The 15,304-nt window shown below is 52.2% G+C and overlaps 1 protein-coding gene across 1 annotated transcript in view; it reads right to left on the bottom strand.

Moving 5' to 3' along the window:
- SEMA4G (semaphorin 4G) overlaps positions 1 to 9,719 on the bottom strand; it is a 49,210-nt gene extending 39,491 nt beyond the window's left edge. The window contains exon 1 of the mRNA XM_065408422.1: positions 9,599 to 9,719. Within this exon, the coding sequence (XP_065264494.1) occupies positions 9,599 to 9,719 (121 nt within the window). The remainder of the gene's footprint in view (positions 1 to 9,598) is intronic.
- Between the last annotated feature and the right edge of the window lie 5,585 nt (positions 9,720 to 15,304).

Here is a 15,304-nt window from a genome sequence, read left to right on the forward strand (position 1 = left end):
TCAAGAAACACGTACACTGGTTTTACCTGAACGAGGGCAACTGTAACTTTTCACACCCTTTCTCCAACCTCTCCATCCTCCTCCTCAAAGGAAACCCGCGCAGCACCTTCTAAAGACCAGCCGGGGAGCTCAGGCCTCATCCACACTTCAAACGCGACAGCGGCCCAGCTGCGGTGCTGAGTGGAGACACTCCCTATGCCAACGGGGTTGTGAGGGGAACGGGGGGTCTCCCAGCAGCCTAGGTCATCCACCTCCCCGAGAGGAGGGAGCCAGGGCGACGGAAGAACTCTTCTGTCAACCTAGTGCTGTCCGGACGGGGACTTAGGTCGGCTTAACTGCTTCGCTCAGGGGGGTGGATTTTCAACCCCCTGAGCGCCATGGCTGGGTCGATGGAATTTTGTAACTCTGCCAGGCCCCAGAAGCCATGGACTCAGTGGAGACACTGGTTTCCTGGCTCATCACAACAACCCATAACTCACTAACTCTCCTTTGTCCCGTGGCGGCAGAAGGGTTATCTGCCCACTTCCCTCTGAATGGTCTCTTGCAACTCCTTATGTGTCACAGGGCACGTCTACACTACAAGCGATGTTAGGTCGATTAACAGCCGCCGCAGTAATTATTTCGGTGGCTGATGGCCACATTACCCTCCTTCTGTCCACACCAGCAGCGCTTCCACCCACTGAAGAGGGGCAGTGCGGGGGGCTGAGAGCCGGAGGTCTCTGCTCGGCTCCTTGCTGGGAGGCCAGCTGCCCCCCCAGGGCTTCGTGCCTTCCTGCTCCCAGCCGGGAGCGCGGGGGGAAAGCCGCCTCGGCGGGGAGATCCTGGAGGGCAGGTGTGGGCACCAAGCGCTCATCACACAGCTCCTTGGGAGGCAGGGCTAGGAATCAGAGCGGAGCGCTAGTCCCGGCTCTTACAGCCACGCTGGGTGAACTTCGAGTCACGCCCCGCCTCTGTGCCTCCCTTGGCCCGTCTCCCCGATGGGATACTGCTGCTCAACTCAGCGCGTGTGAGACGCTATGCTCTGTGTGCGGTTACAGAATTCACTTCAACAGTCAAGCAGCAGGAACGCTGGCGGTGCCTGGGGAGAGCTGGCCCCGTCCAGCAGCGACACCGCGTTGGGGCCTGGGCCTGCGGCGGAAGATTCCCAACGGGCGCGCACGGCTGTCACACGAGCATCCAGAAGCTGCAAGGAGAAGGAAACTGAAAAGCAGGGAGAGCAGAGGTCTGACTAGCCCCGGGGGATCCCTCCTGGTGGAGAAGGTGGATTCCCGGGAACCTTAGAAGAACAAACAAGATGGAGGAGAGAAGCCCTAGCACCAAAAGAGAGAGTCGTGAGACGAGAGGAAGCACGCCAAGATGAGTCGGGGCCCCGTTATTGTTTCAAGGCCCTCGTTACACCATTCCCAAGCCTAGAGAGCAGGCTCAGCTCCCTCGTGACGCACGGTGCATTTCGCTGTGGTGTGGGCCGCACCCACAGTGCTCCTGGAATGGTCCCCGTGCTCCTGCCTGACGACTCAGCTCCTTCAGGAGCCACCCCTCTGCCCTGATCTCGGGTTCCCCGCACCCAGAGGGCACGGAAGGAAGTACTCACTCCACACGCACTACAGAGAAAAACCCCAGACGGACCAATACGGGTCTGGATTTCTCTCCTCCCCAGTGACCACGTCCCCGATCCCCAGGACTTCTGTTTCAAGAGAGATTATGCAGATTCCAGACGGTGTGAAGATGCCTGGGTGGCCAAGAGGCCATGAATGCACAAATCCACAGTAATGGGCTATTCCAACATCTAGCCAGGTCCCTGTATGGGGGTAAGGAGCCGCCCCGGTACAAAGCTGCCCACCAGGATCCCGCCATGAAACGCCACCAAGCCAGTGTGGAGCCATGGTGCTCCGATTCGGGGAGTGGTTCTGGGATTCCAAAGATCACCAGGGATGGAACCAAATCATGTAAGATGAGGTGGCTTCAGCCCTGCCCCGCACTGTTCCCCTCTCCGTGTGGCCCCTGCAGCTGTCAGAAAGAGAGGGCAGAGACAGGGAGATCAAAACATCCCAACACAAGCAGTTTCTGGGGAGTGTGATCTCCAGCTGTTTATATTCTGCAGATACATGTTCTGTACAAGCACCGCTATTCTCAGGCCGTCGATTGACACAGGGACACACACCCGTGGTTTGCAGATTTGCATCTTAAGACGCTGAATGTTCTGAAGAAGTGTGAAGAATATTTTAGCACCTCCCTTAGTCTCTTCCCCCACCCCTGTGTGTGCCTGCAAAGGCGCACACAGGGTGTGTGTGGGAGGAATCTCACACACACATCTAGGGACTGGACTGGCTCCGTCCTCAGCGGTTCACCAAGCCAGTCTTTTATTTTGGAAGTTAACGTCTTGTCTCCAGCGCTCAGGTCACACACACAAAAAAGCCTTCAAAAATGGGAACGGAAGCAGGGACATGCAGCACCGGCTGGTACAGTGAGACGAGGTGTCAGCACACAGCGCCGAAGTGTCAGTGTTACTGTTGTTTGTCTCTGTTTCGCTGCTGGGGAGAGCATGCAGGGGAGGAGGCGAATGGCCGGGGCAGGAAGATCTAGGTGCAGTCTCATGGTGTGGGAACAAACCACCACTTTCCTCCCCCACCCCTGCGTGGCTCCTGTGCGCAGCCAGAGCCCTTTGTCCCCTCGCTCACAGCGGTCTGGGGACACCCAGAGAAGTGCTTCACACGGATAAGACGTGACATTCTGGGGGACACAGTGACCTCTGTGGACAGAGGTTCCACTAAGCTATCTGCTCCATCCCTTGGGCGGGGAGGGGTGCAGTCACCTGCACCATGAAACACTTCTTCCCCTGCTGGCCCAGGTCAAAGCCTATTCAAACCAAACCGAAGGGCCGTGTTCAACCGGCCTGGAATTCTGATCGCGCCGGCGGTGCTTGGCAGCTTGTGCTGCGATTAGCTCCAGCCACTACCACGGGTTCTGCATTTCATGGCGTGCCAAATACAGCCCAAAACGGAAGGGCCACGCTAGAGCAGTGAGAGGCAGTGCAGCCTAGTGGCTAGGCCACTGCACCGAGACCTGAATTCCAGTCCCAGCTTTGCTACTGACCTGCTGCGTGATCCTGAGTGGGCAAGTCACATCCCCTCCCCTTGTCTTAAAGCCAACTGGCAAAGGGGCTCCAGGAATATCCGGATTCTGGTCTGTACGCGCCGGTGGGGCCTCTAGAGGCTACTGCAATAAAAAGTGACCCCAAAACACACGCACCCCCACACACTTCCCTGGGAAGGAAATGTCCTTGTTTTGTCAATTGCTCTGGGGTTGTGGCAGGTACAGAGATCTCTAGACAGCCTAGGGTGACCGGATAGAAAGTGTGAAAAATCGGGATGGGGGTGGGGGGTAATAGGCACCTATATAAGAAAAAGCCCCAAATATCTGGGATATCCCTATAAAATTGGGACATCTGGTCACCCTAAGACAGCCTGAGGAAAACCTCACTGGGAGGGCGGGGTGGACTGAGAGCCACATAGAGAGACGAACAATTCGAACAGAGCAGGGACGCTTGGAACAAACTTTCAGACGTGAGGCGAGCACCCCAGAATCCGCTCGCCAATTCGTGCCCACACTCGCCCATCTGCTCAAAGCCTAGGCGATGGAGGGGACTGTCTAATAATAAGAATTCCTAGCTCTTATAGCGCTGTCCCTCTTCAGATCTCACAGCGCTTTACAAAGGAGGGCGGGAGCATTATCCCCATTTCACAGATGGGGAAACCGAGGCAGAGAGCAGTGCAGTGATTTGCCAGCAATTACCCAGCAGGCCAATGGCAGAGCCAGGAATAATACCCAGGTCTCCTGAATCGCGGTGCCCTCCCCACTAGGCTATACTGCCCAATGCTACCTGTGAACACAACACACACAGGCAGGAACCCCCCCCACAGCTCCAGAGAGCCCCGGCGAATCCCAAGCACTGCCCACAGCTGCAAGCTTGTGCCCTGACCATGAAAGCACGACCCGGGCTCTGCTGGGCTGACAGGCCCGCGCTAAGTGGATTTTAATCACCTGGTGTGCTGGGCTTAGTTGAAAAGCCTCCAGAGCTCCATTCAAACACTATTAATTGCCAATCTATGTGTGTGACGCGCCTGCACTGTCTCGGTGCCATGGAGAGACGCTCTCCCAGCTGCTAGAGAGGAGAATCAACTCAGCAGCCTAGATTAGCGAGGAACATACTAACGCTCAGCTAGCTGGAAAGAAACAGAAACAACACACAGGCGACCTTGGGCCACCACTTTTAACGACGTCGCCAGCTGATTCCGCGCGGCGAAGCATGCGCCTCTACTGCCAGGGGCAAGAGACACAGGCCCGTCAGTTCAGGGCCTCTATGGATATGTCTACGCGGCAGCTGGGCGCAGCGGGGCCAGAGTCAGTGCTGCTGTTGGACCCTGGGCCTAGGGTTGCCAACTTTGTAATATTGAAAAACTGGACACTCCAAGCAGGAATGCCAGAACCTGCCATAGGCGCCGACTCCGTGGGTGCTCTGGGGCTGGAGCACCCACGGGGAAAAATGAGCGGGTGCTCCGCACCCACCGGCAGCCAAGCTCCCCCAGCGTGCCGCGTCCCCGCTCCTCCCCCTCCTTCCCAGCGTGTCCCGCCGCCTAACAGCTGTTTGGCGGCGCTTAGGACTTTCCGGGATGTGGGGGGAGGAGCGGGGATGCGGCGCACTCAGGGGAGGAGGCGGAGAAGAGGAAGGGCAGGGGCGGGGACTTGGGGGAAGGGGTGGAATGGGGGCAGAAAGGGGGCAGGGTTGGGGTGGGAAAAGGCGGGGACTTTGGGGAAGGGGTGGAATGAGGGCGGGGCGAGGGCGGTGCAGGGGCGGGGCTGAGCACCCACCAGGCAGAGGGGAAGTCAGCGCCTATGGAACCTGCCTGCCCCGCCCCTTCCCAATAGGCCCCTCCCTTCCCCCGCCTCTTCCCCGAGGCCCTGCTTTCCCGAGGCCCCATCCCTGCCCCGCCTCTTTCCCCAAGGCCCCACCCCCCATTCGCTCCTCTTTCCCCTCCCCCCATTGCTTGCTGCTTTCCCTCCACCGTCACCCCACCCCAGGTTGGGAGGGACTCGCCCGCAGAGCCGGGGCTGGGAGCTGCAGGTAACTAACGCAGATGGAGGCAGCCCCAGCTGAGTAGGGGATGGCGCAGGTGACAGCTGGGTGCCTCCCCTGCCCACAGTAACCAGACTTTGGGTGCCCGGTCAGAAGATCTGACTGGACATTGTCAGGTCCCCATTTCGTCCGGACTTTCCAGTCGAAAACCGGTCACCCGGCAACCCGACCTGGGCCATCTTAGCAAAGTTTTTGGCATTTCATTTCCTAGGATTTCTTTTCAAAGGTAGGACTGCAGGTAGCCCCCAGGTTTCTCACTCTTTGGGGTGCGTGGGCTTTTCACCAGCTCTCCTGGATGTCCTGGGCTTTGGCCAGGAAGGACTCTTCTGCGTGCAGCAGTGAAGTGTTATCTCCCCCCGAGTCGCGCCAGCTGTCAGGCAGGCAAAGCGCACAGATGTCCTAAGGGGGAGGGAGCTCGTTCAGGCTCTGCTCGAAAGCTCCACCGATACCCACTGAGCAGGCACAGAACTTATTCTTCACCCCTGCACGTTCTCGTGCCCCGCCATCATCTAGCGAACAACGTGCGCCTGCAGGGCGCAGCCCAGCCCACTTTGGCTGAAGCCTTGGTAAGAGATAATGCATTCCGATTTTCTTTTCTTAACAGCAGCACCAGAAGGGAGCCCTCCCCCACCCGCACCTTCCCCTCCTGCAGGAAGAGGCGAAGGATTTTAGGGTGTAGTGGCTTAGGCTCTGATACCATCTTGGGCTATTCCTTTCCCCTCTCTGTGCCTCAATTTCCTCATCAATAAACTTCTGGCAACGTTTAAAACACCGCCATAACAGAGGCTTCCCTGAAGAAAACCAAAAAATGGTGAGAGGGCCAAAAAACTGCCCCCATAGCTAAAGAGGGTAAAAGAGGCGGTAAGAGGCAAAAAAACGGGAAGCCAAATCAAAACGGGAAGCCAAATCCTACTGAGGAGAACGGAAAGGACCCTAAACTCTGGCAAGTCAAGTGTAAAAGCATAATTAGGCAGGCCCAAAAAGAACAGAAGAGCAACTAGCACAACTAACAGCACATTTTTTAAAAAGCAACAGAGAGTCCTGTGGCACCTTTAAGACTAACAGATCTGTTAGTCTTAAAGGTGCCACAGGACTCTCTGTTGCTTTTTACAGATCCAGACTAACACGGCTACCCCTCTGATACTTGACATTTTTTAAAGTACATCTGAAGCAAGAAGCCTGCCAAACAATCATTAGGCCCACTGCATAATCGGGCTGCCCAAGAAGCACTCAGGGAAGACAAGGCCGTTGCAGAGAAGCTAAATGAATTCTCTGCATCGGTCTTGACGGCTGAGGATAGGAGCGAGATTCCCGTACCTGAGCCCTTCTTTTTTGATGACAAATCTGAACACCTGTCCCAGATTGAGGTGTCAACAAAGGAGATTTTGGAACAAACTGGTATTACTGTGTAATTTACGTCACCAGGACCAGATGGGATTCACCCCCGAGGTCTGAAGGAACTCGAATATGAACTTGCAGAACTACTGACAGGGGTATGTAACCTATCGCTTAAATCAGCCTCTGTATCAGATAACTGGAGGGTAGCTAATGTAACACCGATTTTTAAAAAAGGCTCCAGAGGCGATCCTGGCAATTACAGGCCAGCGAGCCTAACTTCAGTACCAGGCAAATTGGTTGAAACTATAATAAAGAACAGAATTCCTACACACAGAGATGAACACAATATGCTGGGGAAGAGCCTACACAGCTTTTGTAAAGGGAACTCACGCCTCACCAATCTATTGGAATTCTTTGAGGGGGTCGACAAGCATGTGGACAAGGGGGATCCAGTGGATATAGTAGACTTAGATTTTCAGAAAGCCTTTGATAAGGTCCCTCACCAAAGGCTCTTAAGCAAAGTCAGCTGTCATGGGATAAGAGGGAAGGTCCTCTCATGGATCGGTAACTAGTTAAAAGACAGGAGACAAAGGTAAGAATAAATGGTCACTTTTCAGAATGGAGAGAGGTAAATAGCGCGGTCCCCCAGGGATCTGTACTGGGACCAATGCTGTTCAACATGTTCATAAATGATCTGGAAAAAGCGGTAAACCATGAAGTGGCAAAGTTTGCAGACGATACAAAATTACTCAAAATAGTTAAGTCCAAAGTTGACTGGGAAGAGTTACAAAGGGACCTCACAAAACAGGGTAACAAAATGGCAGATGAAATTCAATGTTGATAAATGCAAAGTAATGCACAATGGAAAACATAATCCCAACTATACATATAAAATGATGGGATCTAAATTAGCTGTTACCACTCAAGAGAGAGATCTTGGAGGCATTGTGGGTAGTTCTCTGAAATCATCCACTCAATGTGCAGCGGCAGTCAAAAAAGCAAACCGAACGTTGGGAATCATTAAGAAAGGGATAGATAATAAGACAGAAAATATCATATTGCCTCTGGTACGCCCACATCTTGAATACTGCGTGCAGATATGGTCGCCCCATCTCAAAAAAGGTATGAGAGAATTGGAAAAGGTACAGAGAATGGCAACAGAAACGACTGGGGGATGGAACAGCTTCTATATTAGGAGAGATTAAAAAGACTGACTGTTCAGCTTGGAAAAGAAATGACCAAGGGAGAATATGACAGAGGTCTATAAAATCATGACTGGTGTGGAGAAAGTAAATAAGGAAGTGTTATTTACCCCTTCACATAACACACACAAACGAGGTATCACCCAATAAAACTAACAGGCAACAAGTTTAAAACAAACAAACAAAGTATTTCTTCACACAATGTCCAGTCAACCTGTGGAACTCGTTGCCAAGGGATGTTGTGAGGCCAAAACTATGACTGGGTTAAAAAAAGAACGAGCTAAGTTCATGGAGGATGGGTCCATCAATGGCTATTAGCCATCCAGGGATGGATCACTGGATGATGACCTGTTCTGTTCATTCCCTCTGGGGCACCTGGCATTGGCCGCTGTCGGAAGACAGGATACTGGGCTAGATGGACCTTTGGTCTGACCCAGTATGGCCGTTCTTATGTAAAATGGAGCAATGACACCGAACTGCTTCGTGGCTAAGGGTTTATAAAGAGCTCTCTGGTTTTCAAAGCAGTCATACCCTCAGCGGTAGATGTGTGAAGAAGCTGGGACCAACCTCCTGGCTCCGAGCCCTAAGCTAAACCCGCTAGCCCTCACGGCGCTCATGGGACATCTACTCATCTCAAATGTGAACTTTTAACCAAGTTCTCGGCTTCTCCTGAGCATTCTGCAGCGATATTTCAGCCAACGCTTTTGCCATTGCAAAGAAATTGCTGCAGTTACATGAAGGTTTCATTTTTCCATGAGAACTGAATTCTCCTTGCTCCATCAGCCTTTAAGCGAACACTGTGCAACCGTTAGTTAATTAATCGGCCCTCTCATCATCCCTGTCAGGTAGAGGCTCTTTCCTTGGCTTCACTTCCAAACTGTCTTGAAGTATTTAGCAGCATCTCAGGTGAGATGTCACCAAGCCAGCCCGCAGGGCAAAGGCCAAGCTTCCTTCTGTCCATCAAAGACAATTGTAAGACTCCCACTCCTTTCCGACAGTGCAACCAGGAGTCAGTCCATGGGCCGGGGAAGATGACGCAGGAGGCTGGATAAACCAGTCCCACCAAGAAAGCCATGGCATGGCAGGCCTGGAACAACCTATCTGACCACCCTCCAGCCCACCACAGGCGGAATTCACCCCTAGGCAGAGGGGCCAGGACAAGGCTTAGGCACCACCTTATGAGCTGAATTGGGGTTTATGTGGGGTGGTGTGTGGACCCCAGGCTGGCCCCCCTCTGCAGAGGGGACAAAATCCTCCCTTCAAGCCCCCGGGAAGGAAGCAGGTAGGGATGTCACAGGGAAGGTCAGTCTAATGCAATTGCTCTGGGAAGCTCTAGCATCCGGGGGCTGAGCACAGGCAGCCAGGAACAGGCGGCCTCGCCAAAGAGCCTCTGTGCTCGAGGAGCTGCGGCCATATGTCCTTGTGCCGCAGGAGCCTGGGAAAGCGGAGACGCTGATGTCATTGGACATGCAGATGCTGTTGTGCTGACGGCTCCGATCTGGCACGTAGCAATCGGCAGCAGCTCCCAGACAGCATGCAGGGCAGGCTGATGGCTCTCCGAGCAGGTTCCCTCCTTCCCCCACGCCCCATCCGTCTCTCACAGCCGAAACACAAGGGGACCAGAGGCGAGGGGGAAATCATCGGCCTCATCCCCAGGGAGCCATCGGAGAGAGGAGGAGGGGGCACACCGCGAGCTCAGAGCACTGGCTGTTACACACCAGACCCCATTTTTTGTGCATCCTGGGGCTTTGCACAGTGCTCACTGCAGGAGCTAAGCACAGATCTAAGGACCTCTGCCCAGGACCTTCCACTCCCCGTAGCCAGGCGGCCTTCACATCCGCCCGGCCATGCAGGCAACGTGCACCAATGACGCACAGTGTCCGGCTGCTCTCTCCGGGGCAGGGGTAAAACCGAGCTTCCTTACCCTTATAGGCGATCGTCGTCCTTGGGGTCGCGTCCAAGTCCACGGCGGATCGTCGAGAGGGGTAGCCCGTTGTGGCGGCCGCCAACAGGACCAACAGGTACCAGACCATATGTCTTCTCATCTTCCCGGGTGACCAAGGTCGTTGGTCTGCCGACAAACTCTTTGCCAGTGGACGGGAGCCAAGCTCACTGGAGATCGCCCCACCAGCTCCTGCGTGTCTCACAGCAAACCACGATCGTGCTCCTGAAATACAGAGTGGAAGCTGAGGAGCGGAACATGCCGATCCTTTCATCTGAGGATCTCAAAGCACTTCCCCAAACATTAAGCTCCACAACAGCCCCGTGAGACAGGGACTCATAGAATCATAGGACTGGAAGGGACCTCGAGGGGTCATCTAGTCCAGTCCCCTGCCTTCATGGCAGGACTAAGTATTATCTAGACCATCCCTGACAGGTGTTTGTCCAACCTGCTCTTAAAAATCCCCAGTGATGGAGATTCCGCAACCTCCCTAGACAATTTATTCCAGTGCTTAACCACCCTGACAGTTAGGAAGCTTTTCCTAATGTGCAACCTAAACCGCCCTTGATGCAATTTAAGCCCATTGCTTCTTGTCCAATCCTAAGAGGTTAAGAAAAATTTTTCTCCCGCCTCCTTGTAACAACCTTTTATGTACTTGAAAACAGTTCTCATGTCCCCTCTCAGTCTTCTCTTCTCCAGACTAAACAAACCCAATTTTTTCAATCTTCCCGCATAGGTCATGTTTTCTAGACCTTTCATCATTTGTATCAGAGGGGTAGCCTCTGGATCTGTAAAAGCAGCAAAGAGTCCTGTGGCACCTTATAGACTAACAGATGTATAGGAGTCTCCTATACGTCTGTTAGTCATGCTCCTATATGTCTGTTAGTCTATAAGGTGCCACAGGACTCTTTGCTGCTTTCATCATTTGTGTTTCTCTTCTCTGGGCTTTCTCCAATTTGCCCACATCTTTCCTGACATGTGGCGCCCAGAACTGGACACAATACTCCAGTTGAGGCCTAATCAGCGTGGAGTAGAGCGGAAGAATTATTTGTGTCTTGCTTACAACACCCCTGCTAATACATCCCAGAATGATGTTCTTTTTTTTTGCAACAGTGTTACACTGTTGACTCATATTTAGCTTGTGATCCACTCTGACCCCCAGATCCCTTTCCCCAGTACTCCTTCCTAGGCAGTCATTGCCCATTTTGTATGTGTACAACGGATTGTTCCTTCCTAAATGGAGTACTCTGCATTTGTCCTGATTGAATTTCATCCTATTTACTTCAGACCATTTCTCCAGATCATTTTGAATTTTATTCCTATCCTCCAAAGTGCTTGCAATCCCTCCCCAGCTTGGTATCGGCGGCAAACTTTATAAGTGTACTCTGTATGCCATTATCTAAATCACTGATAAAAATATTTAACAGAACCAGACCCAGAACTGATCCCTGCGGGCCCCCACTCGTTATGCCCTTCCAGCATGATTGTGAACCACTGATAACTACTCTCTGGGAACAGTTTTCCAACCAATTCTGCACCCACCTTATAGTAGCTCCATCTAGGTTGCATTTCCCTAGTTTGTTTCTGAGAAGTATTATCCCCTACTGATAGATGAGGAAACTGAGGCAAAGAGAGGGGACACAATTTACTCCAAGACACAGAATGAGTCAGTGGCAGGGGTAAGTATAGAAGTAAGTATAGCTCTGAGCGTCCCCTGCACTAGCCACTACACATCACTCCCTCTGGCTAGGGATTCTGTTCTGATAGGTTCTCCTCTTTCAACGGTACTAATCTGCTAAATTTAACAAACATGCACAGCCTATGGGAAAAACATTCAAATAGAAATCACACCTTACCAAACCCTAGAAGCCTGCTATCCTCATTAAATCCAAATGCACAGAGATCTACATCGCTACGTTCTCCCACAGGCAAATGGTGGCCCACGTAGTTCAGAAATCGGAAGATGCCGTGCAGCTGGGTAACAGATCAGTTACTCATTCTATCTGCATCATAAATACAGCGTCTGAAAGGCTTGGTGCAGCCATTTCCGGAAGAGGCGGCATAGGAATAAACCGATGTATCCCTGCTCCCCCAGATTTTTTTATGCAAGACGCACAAACACTTCACGTTTAACAATGCAATGAATTCTAGAATGAGGGGATCCTTTGTGTTTTATTACACCTTGCAATCCGAGCACTTCAGTTTAGATAACCGAGGTAATAAACGTAATTAAAAAGAAGAAGTGGGACTTCCAGCCGTCCTTGTGGTACCAGAGCCTCTATTTGCATTCTGCATCCAGCACAGAGTCCTATGGAATGCATTGGACATTTAGGGCCAATATTTCAGTCTTGTTTTGGCTAGTTCTTGTTTTCCTACTGTACTAATCTGCCCCACCTAGGACCAAATTAAAGCCAAAAAAATCCAAGAGGAAACACTTGAGGGAGCGGGCAGCCTGCGGAACTCCCTGCTGCATGATGTCATGAAGCCTGATCCCAGGTCTGGGTTTTTAGAAGATGCAATGCATTTATTACTAACCTTTGGACCTATCTAAGCTGAGCAGAGTTAGAGCTTTCATGCTTCAGACAGCAACCTAGCGGGAGTCACTCCTCCAGTGAACTGCATTTACCGCTTTGCCAGGTTCACCCACCATAGATTCCAGTTCAAGGTCTTGCTATCCCGCCATGCATTTGGGCCGGTTCCCAGAGAGATCGGCACACCCTCTACCACTACAATCTCCTAGGACAGCTCTGAACTACAGGAACAATGACAACGCCAGCGGGGGGTGGGGAGAAAGGCAGCAGACAGAATGGTCCCAGGGACTGGACAATTTCAGTGCTTTCATTCGCTCTTGCAAGAGACCTCCCTGACTAAAAACCTCACCCGCTTCTTAGAGTTAACTGTCCCTGCAAGTGTTTTCCATATGCCACCCACCCGCTCACCCCAGACAGGAGACCCTGGAACCAACCAAACTGCTTCTACAGGCAGGGAAGGAAGAGACACAGTTAGGGTGATGTCTATTTTTAACTGCTCGGGAGGCACACAGACACTATGGAGATGGGTAACGGATAACCGATTTCAAACGGGGGCAAAAGAGAATTACATAAGACCATAACAACGGCCAGACTGGGTCAGACGAAAGGTCCATCTAGCCCAGTATCCTGTCCTCTGACAGTGGCCAATGACAGGTGCCCCAGAGGGAATGAACAGAACAGGGCAATTTCAAGTGATCCATCCCCTGTTGCCCATTCCCAGCTTCTGGCAAACAGAGGCTAGGGACACCATCCCTGTCCATCCTGGCTAATAGCCATTGATGGAGTTACCCTCCAGGAACTTATTTAATTTTTTTTAACCCTGTTATATTTTTGGCCTTCACAACATCCTCTGGCAAAGAGTTCCACAGGTTGACTGTGCCTTGTGTGAAGAAATACTTCCTTTTGTTTGTTTTAAACCTTCTGCCTATTAGTTTTATTGGGCGAGCCTGGTTTGTGTGTTATGTGACGGAGTAAATAACACTTCCTTATTCACTTTCTCCACACCAGTCATAATTTTATAGACCTCTATCATATCCCCCCTGAATCGTCTCTTTTCCAATCTGAACAGTCCCAGTCTTTTTAATCTCCCCTCACACAGAAGCTGTTCCATTCCCCTAATTATATGTGTTGCCTTTCTCTGTAACTTTTCCAATTCCAATATATCCTTTTTGAGATGGGGCGACCAGATCTGCAGGCAGTACCCAAGATCTGGGCATACCATGGATTTTTATGGAGGCAATATGATATTTTCTGTCTTATTATCTATCTACAGTATATATCTCATTAGAGGCAGAGATACTTGCCTAAGGTTCTGGGGAGGTCACTGGAAGAGAACCCAGGTGATCCCAGGCTCCTGCAGGAGCCCCCAACTGCGTCTGTGCAAGGTGAGGCAAGGTTACCAGGGCAAAACCCCTTTGACAATTGTAGCTCATTTCCAAGACAGCAAGTTGTGATCACAGCCACACCATGGAGTTAAAGGTGCAATGCCTCTGATTCATGACATGTGACGCTGTTTCCAGACAGCAGCCGTTGTTAACTGAACATGCTGCATTCGTTAAGCCAAACCAGTTGCAGCAACTTGCTAAACCGTAAGCCAGAGGTGGAAACCATCAGCAAAAATCTTCCCGCCCTCCCCAAGTGCCGTGTCGTTTTCTAGCAAGTCTACGGAAAGGTGTGAATTCCTGCTAACACCAAAGCAGAGGGCGTGCATGGCGCGCCGGCTTCCCGATCCCTTGGAGTTTTGCTGCAGCTGGTCTTCTTCCAATTCAGAATATTGTGGCAAGAAACAGGGCCCTCCGGTGCACCTGCCCAGGCTGAAAGCATGTGGGGAGCAAGGACCAGCAGACAGCTAGCGACACCAAAGGGAGTCAGCTCTGCCCAATGCCTCCGGCTTGAACAGTCACATTGCTCCGGCTGCGTGAAAGGAAGGATATAGCACTGCGGTTTCCTTATCATCCAGAAACTTACCCGGCCGTCCCCAGGGAGAGCAAAGCCACTTAGACACGCAGGAGGGAGGGGAGACTTGGCAGGGCCGGCCGTTTGCTCCAGCTTTAAGCGTCTAGCTAGCTAAATCGGGAGCAGGGGGCAGCAGGGGACATGGCAGCTGTGAGCCCCACATGGAAGACAATCCTGTGATACAAGGACTGGGGGTTGTCTCACCTGAAAGATGGCACCCCCTACTGCCACGCTGCAGGAATACATCCAGTACCAGCCTGACGGGCACCTCCTGCAGCTGCCCCCCGTGTTCCCCCTACAGGTCTCACTGACCAGCCCTGAACCCGCTTACGGGAAGCTGCAGAGCTCAGAGGGAGGCTGAGATACTGCAGGAGGCAGAGAGCGATGGCATACATTTCAGGTTCTCTTTCACACCAAGGGGGGTGGGCACAGAGAGGAGCGGTAGCCAAGTCGGGCAGCCAGACTCCATTCTCTTTACTTCACAGCTTCCGAGCTGTTCAGACTCCAATAAAAGCCGTCACCTCTGATCCCTGCCAGCTTTTCAGTGCTCTCCAGCACTGCGAGTAAGTCAGCGAGACTCTCCACGCTTTTATCGTGGCAGCTTTTGCGTGGGAGTTCTGAGCAATGCCGACTCGTCCGAAGGATCACAAAGAGACAGAGCTAGCCTTTAGTTTCTCTGCGAACCACCGGTCACAGCAGGAACTCCGTCACTTAACGAATCAAAGCGAGGGAAGCGCACGTTAGACGTACCCCTGGAACATCATGGGCCTGCTAGGCTGGCTCGTAGCCAGGCCATTTTTCTCTCCGCTTATGTCGTTCGAAAGCACTGGCCATATATAGGTTAATCGCTCACCAGCACCTTTCAAAATGCGTGCGTGTGTGTGTGTGTGTGTGTGTATGTGTGAGTGTGAGAAAGAGAGAGAGAGAGAGAGAGATTCACACCTCCACTACTGACAATGCAGCAGCTGTGTCAACTGCACAGGACTTTAGGACAGGAAGTGAGAAGTGCCACCTGCAGCTGACACTGGTAAGGAATTTGAAGGAGACAAAGTGACTGGCTGGGTGAAATTTGGGCAGGACACACGGACAGACCACTCCTGCCTCCTGCGTAGCCATGTGGGATATAACAGGGATTCTCAACCTTTTTCTTTCCGAGGCCCCCCCCCAACATGCTATAAAAATTCCACGGCCCACCTGTGTC

This window comes from Emys orbicularis, chromosome 7, assembly GCF_028017835.1.
Source record: "Emys orbicularis isolate rEmyOrb1 chromosome 7, rEmyOrb1.hap1, whole genome shotgun sequence".
Lineage (NCBI taxonomy): Eukaryota > Metazoa > Chordata > Testudines > Emydidae > Emys > Emys orbicularis.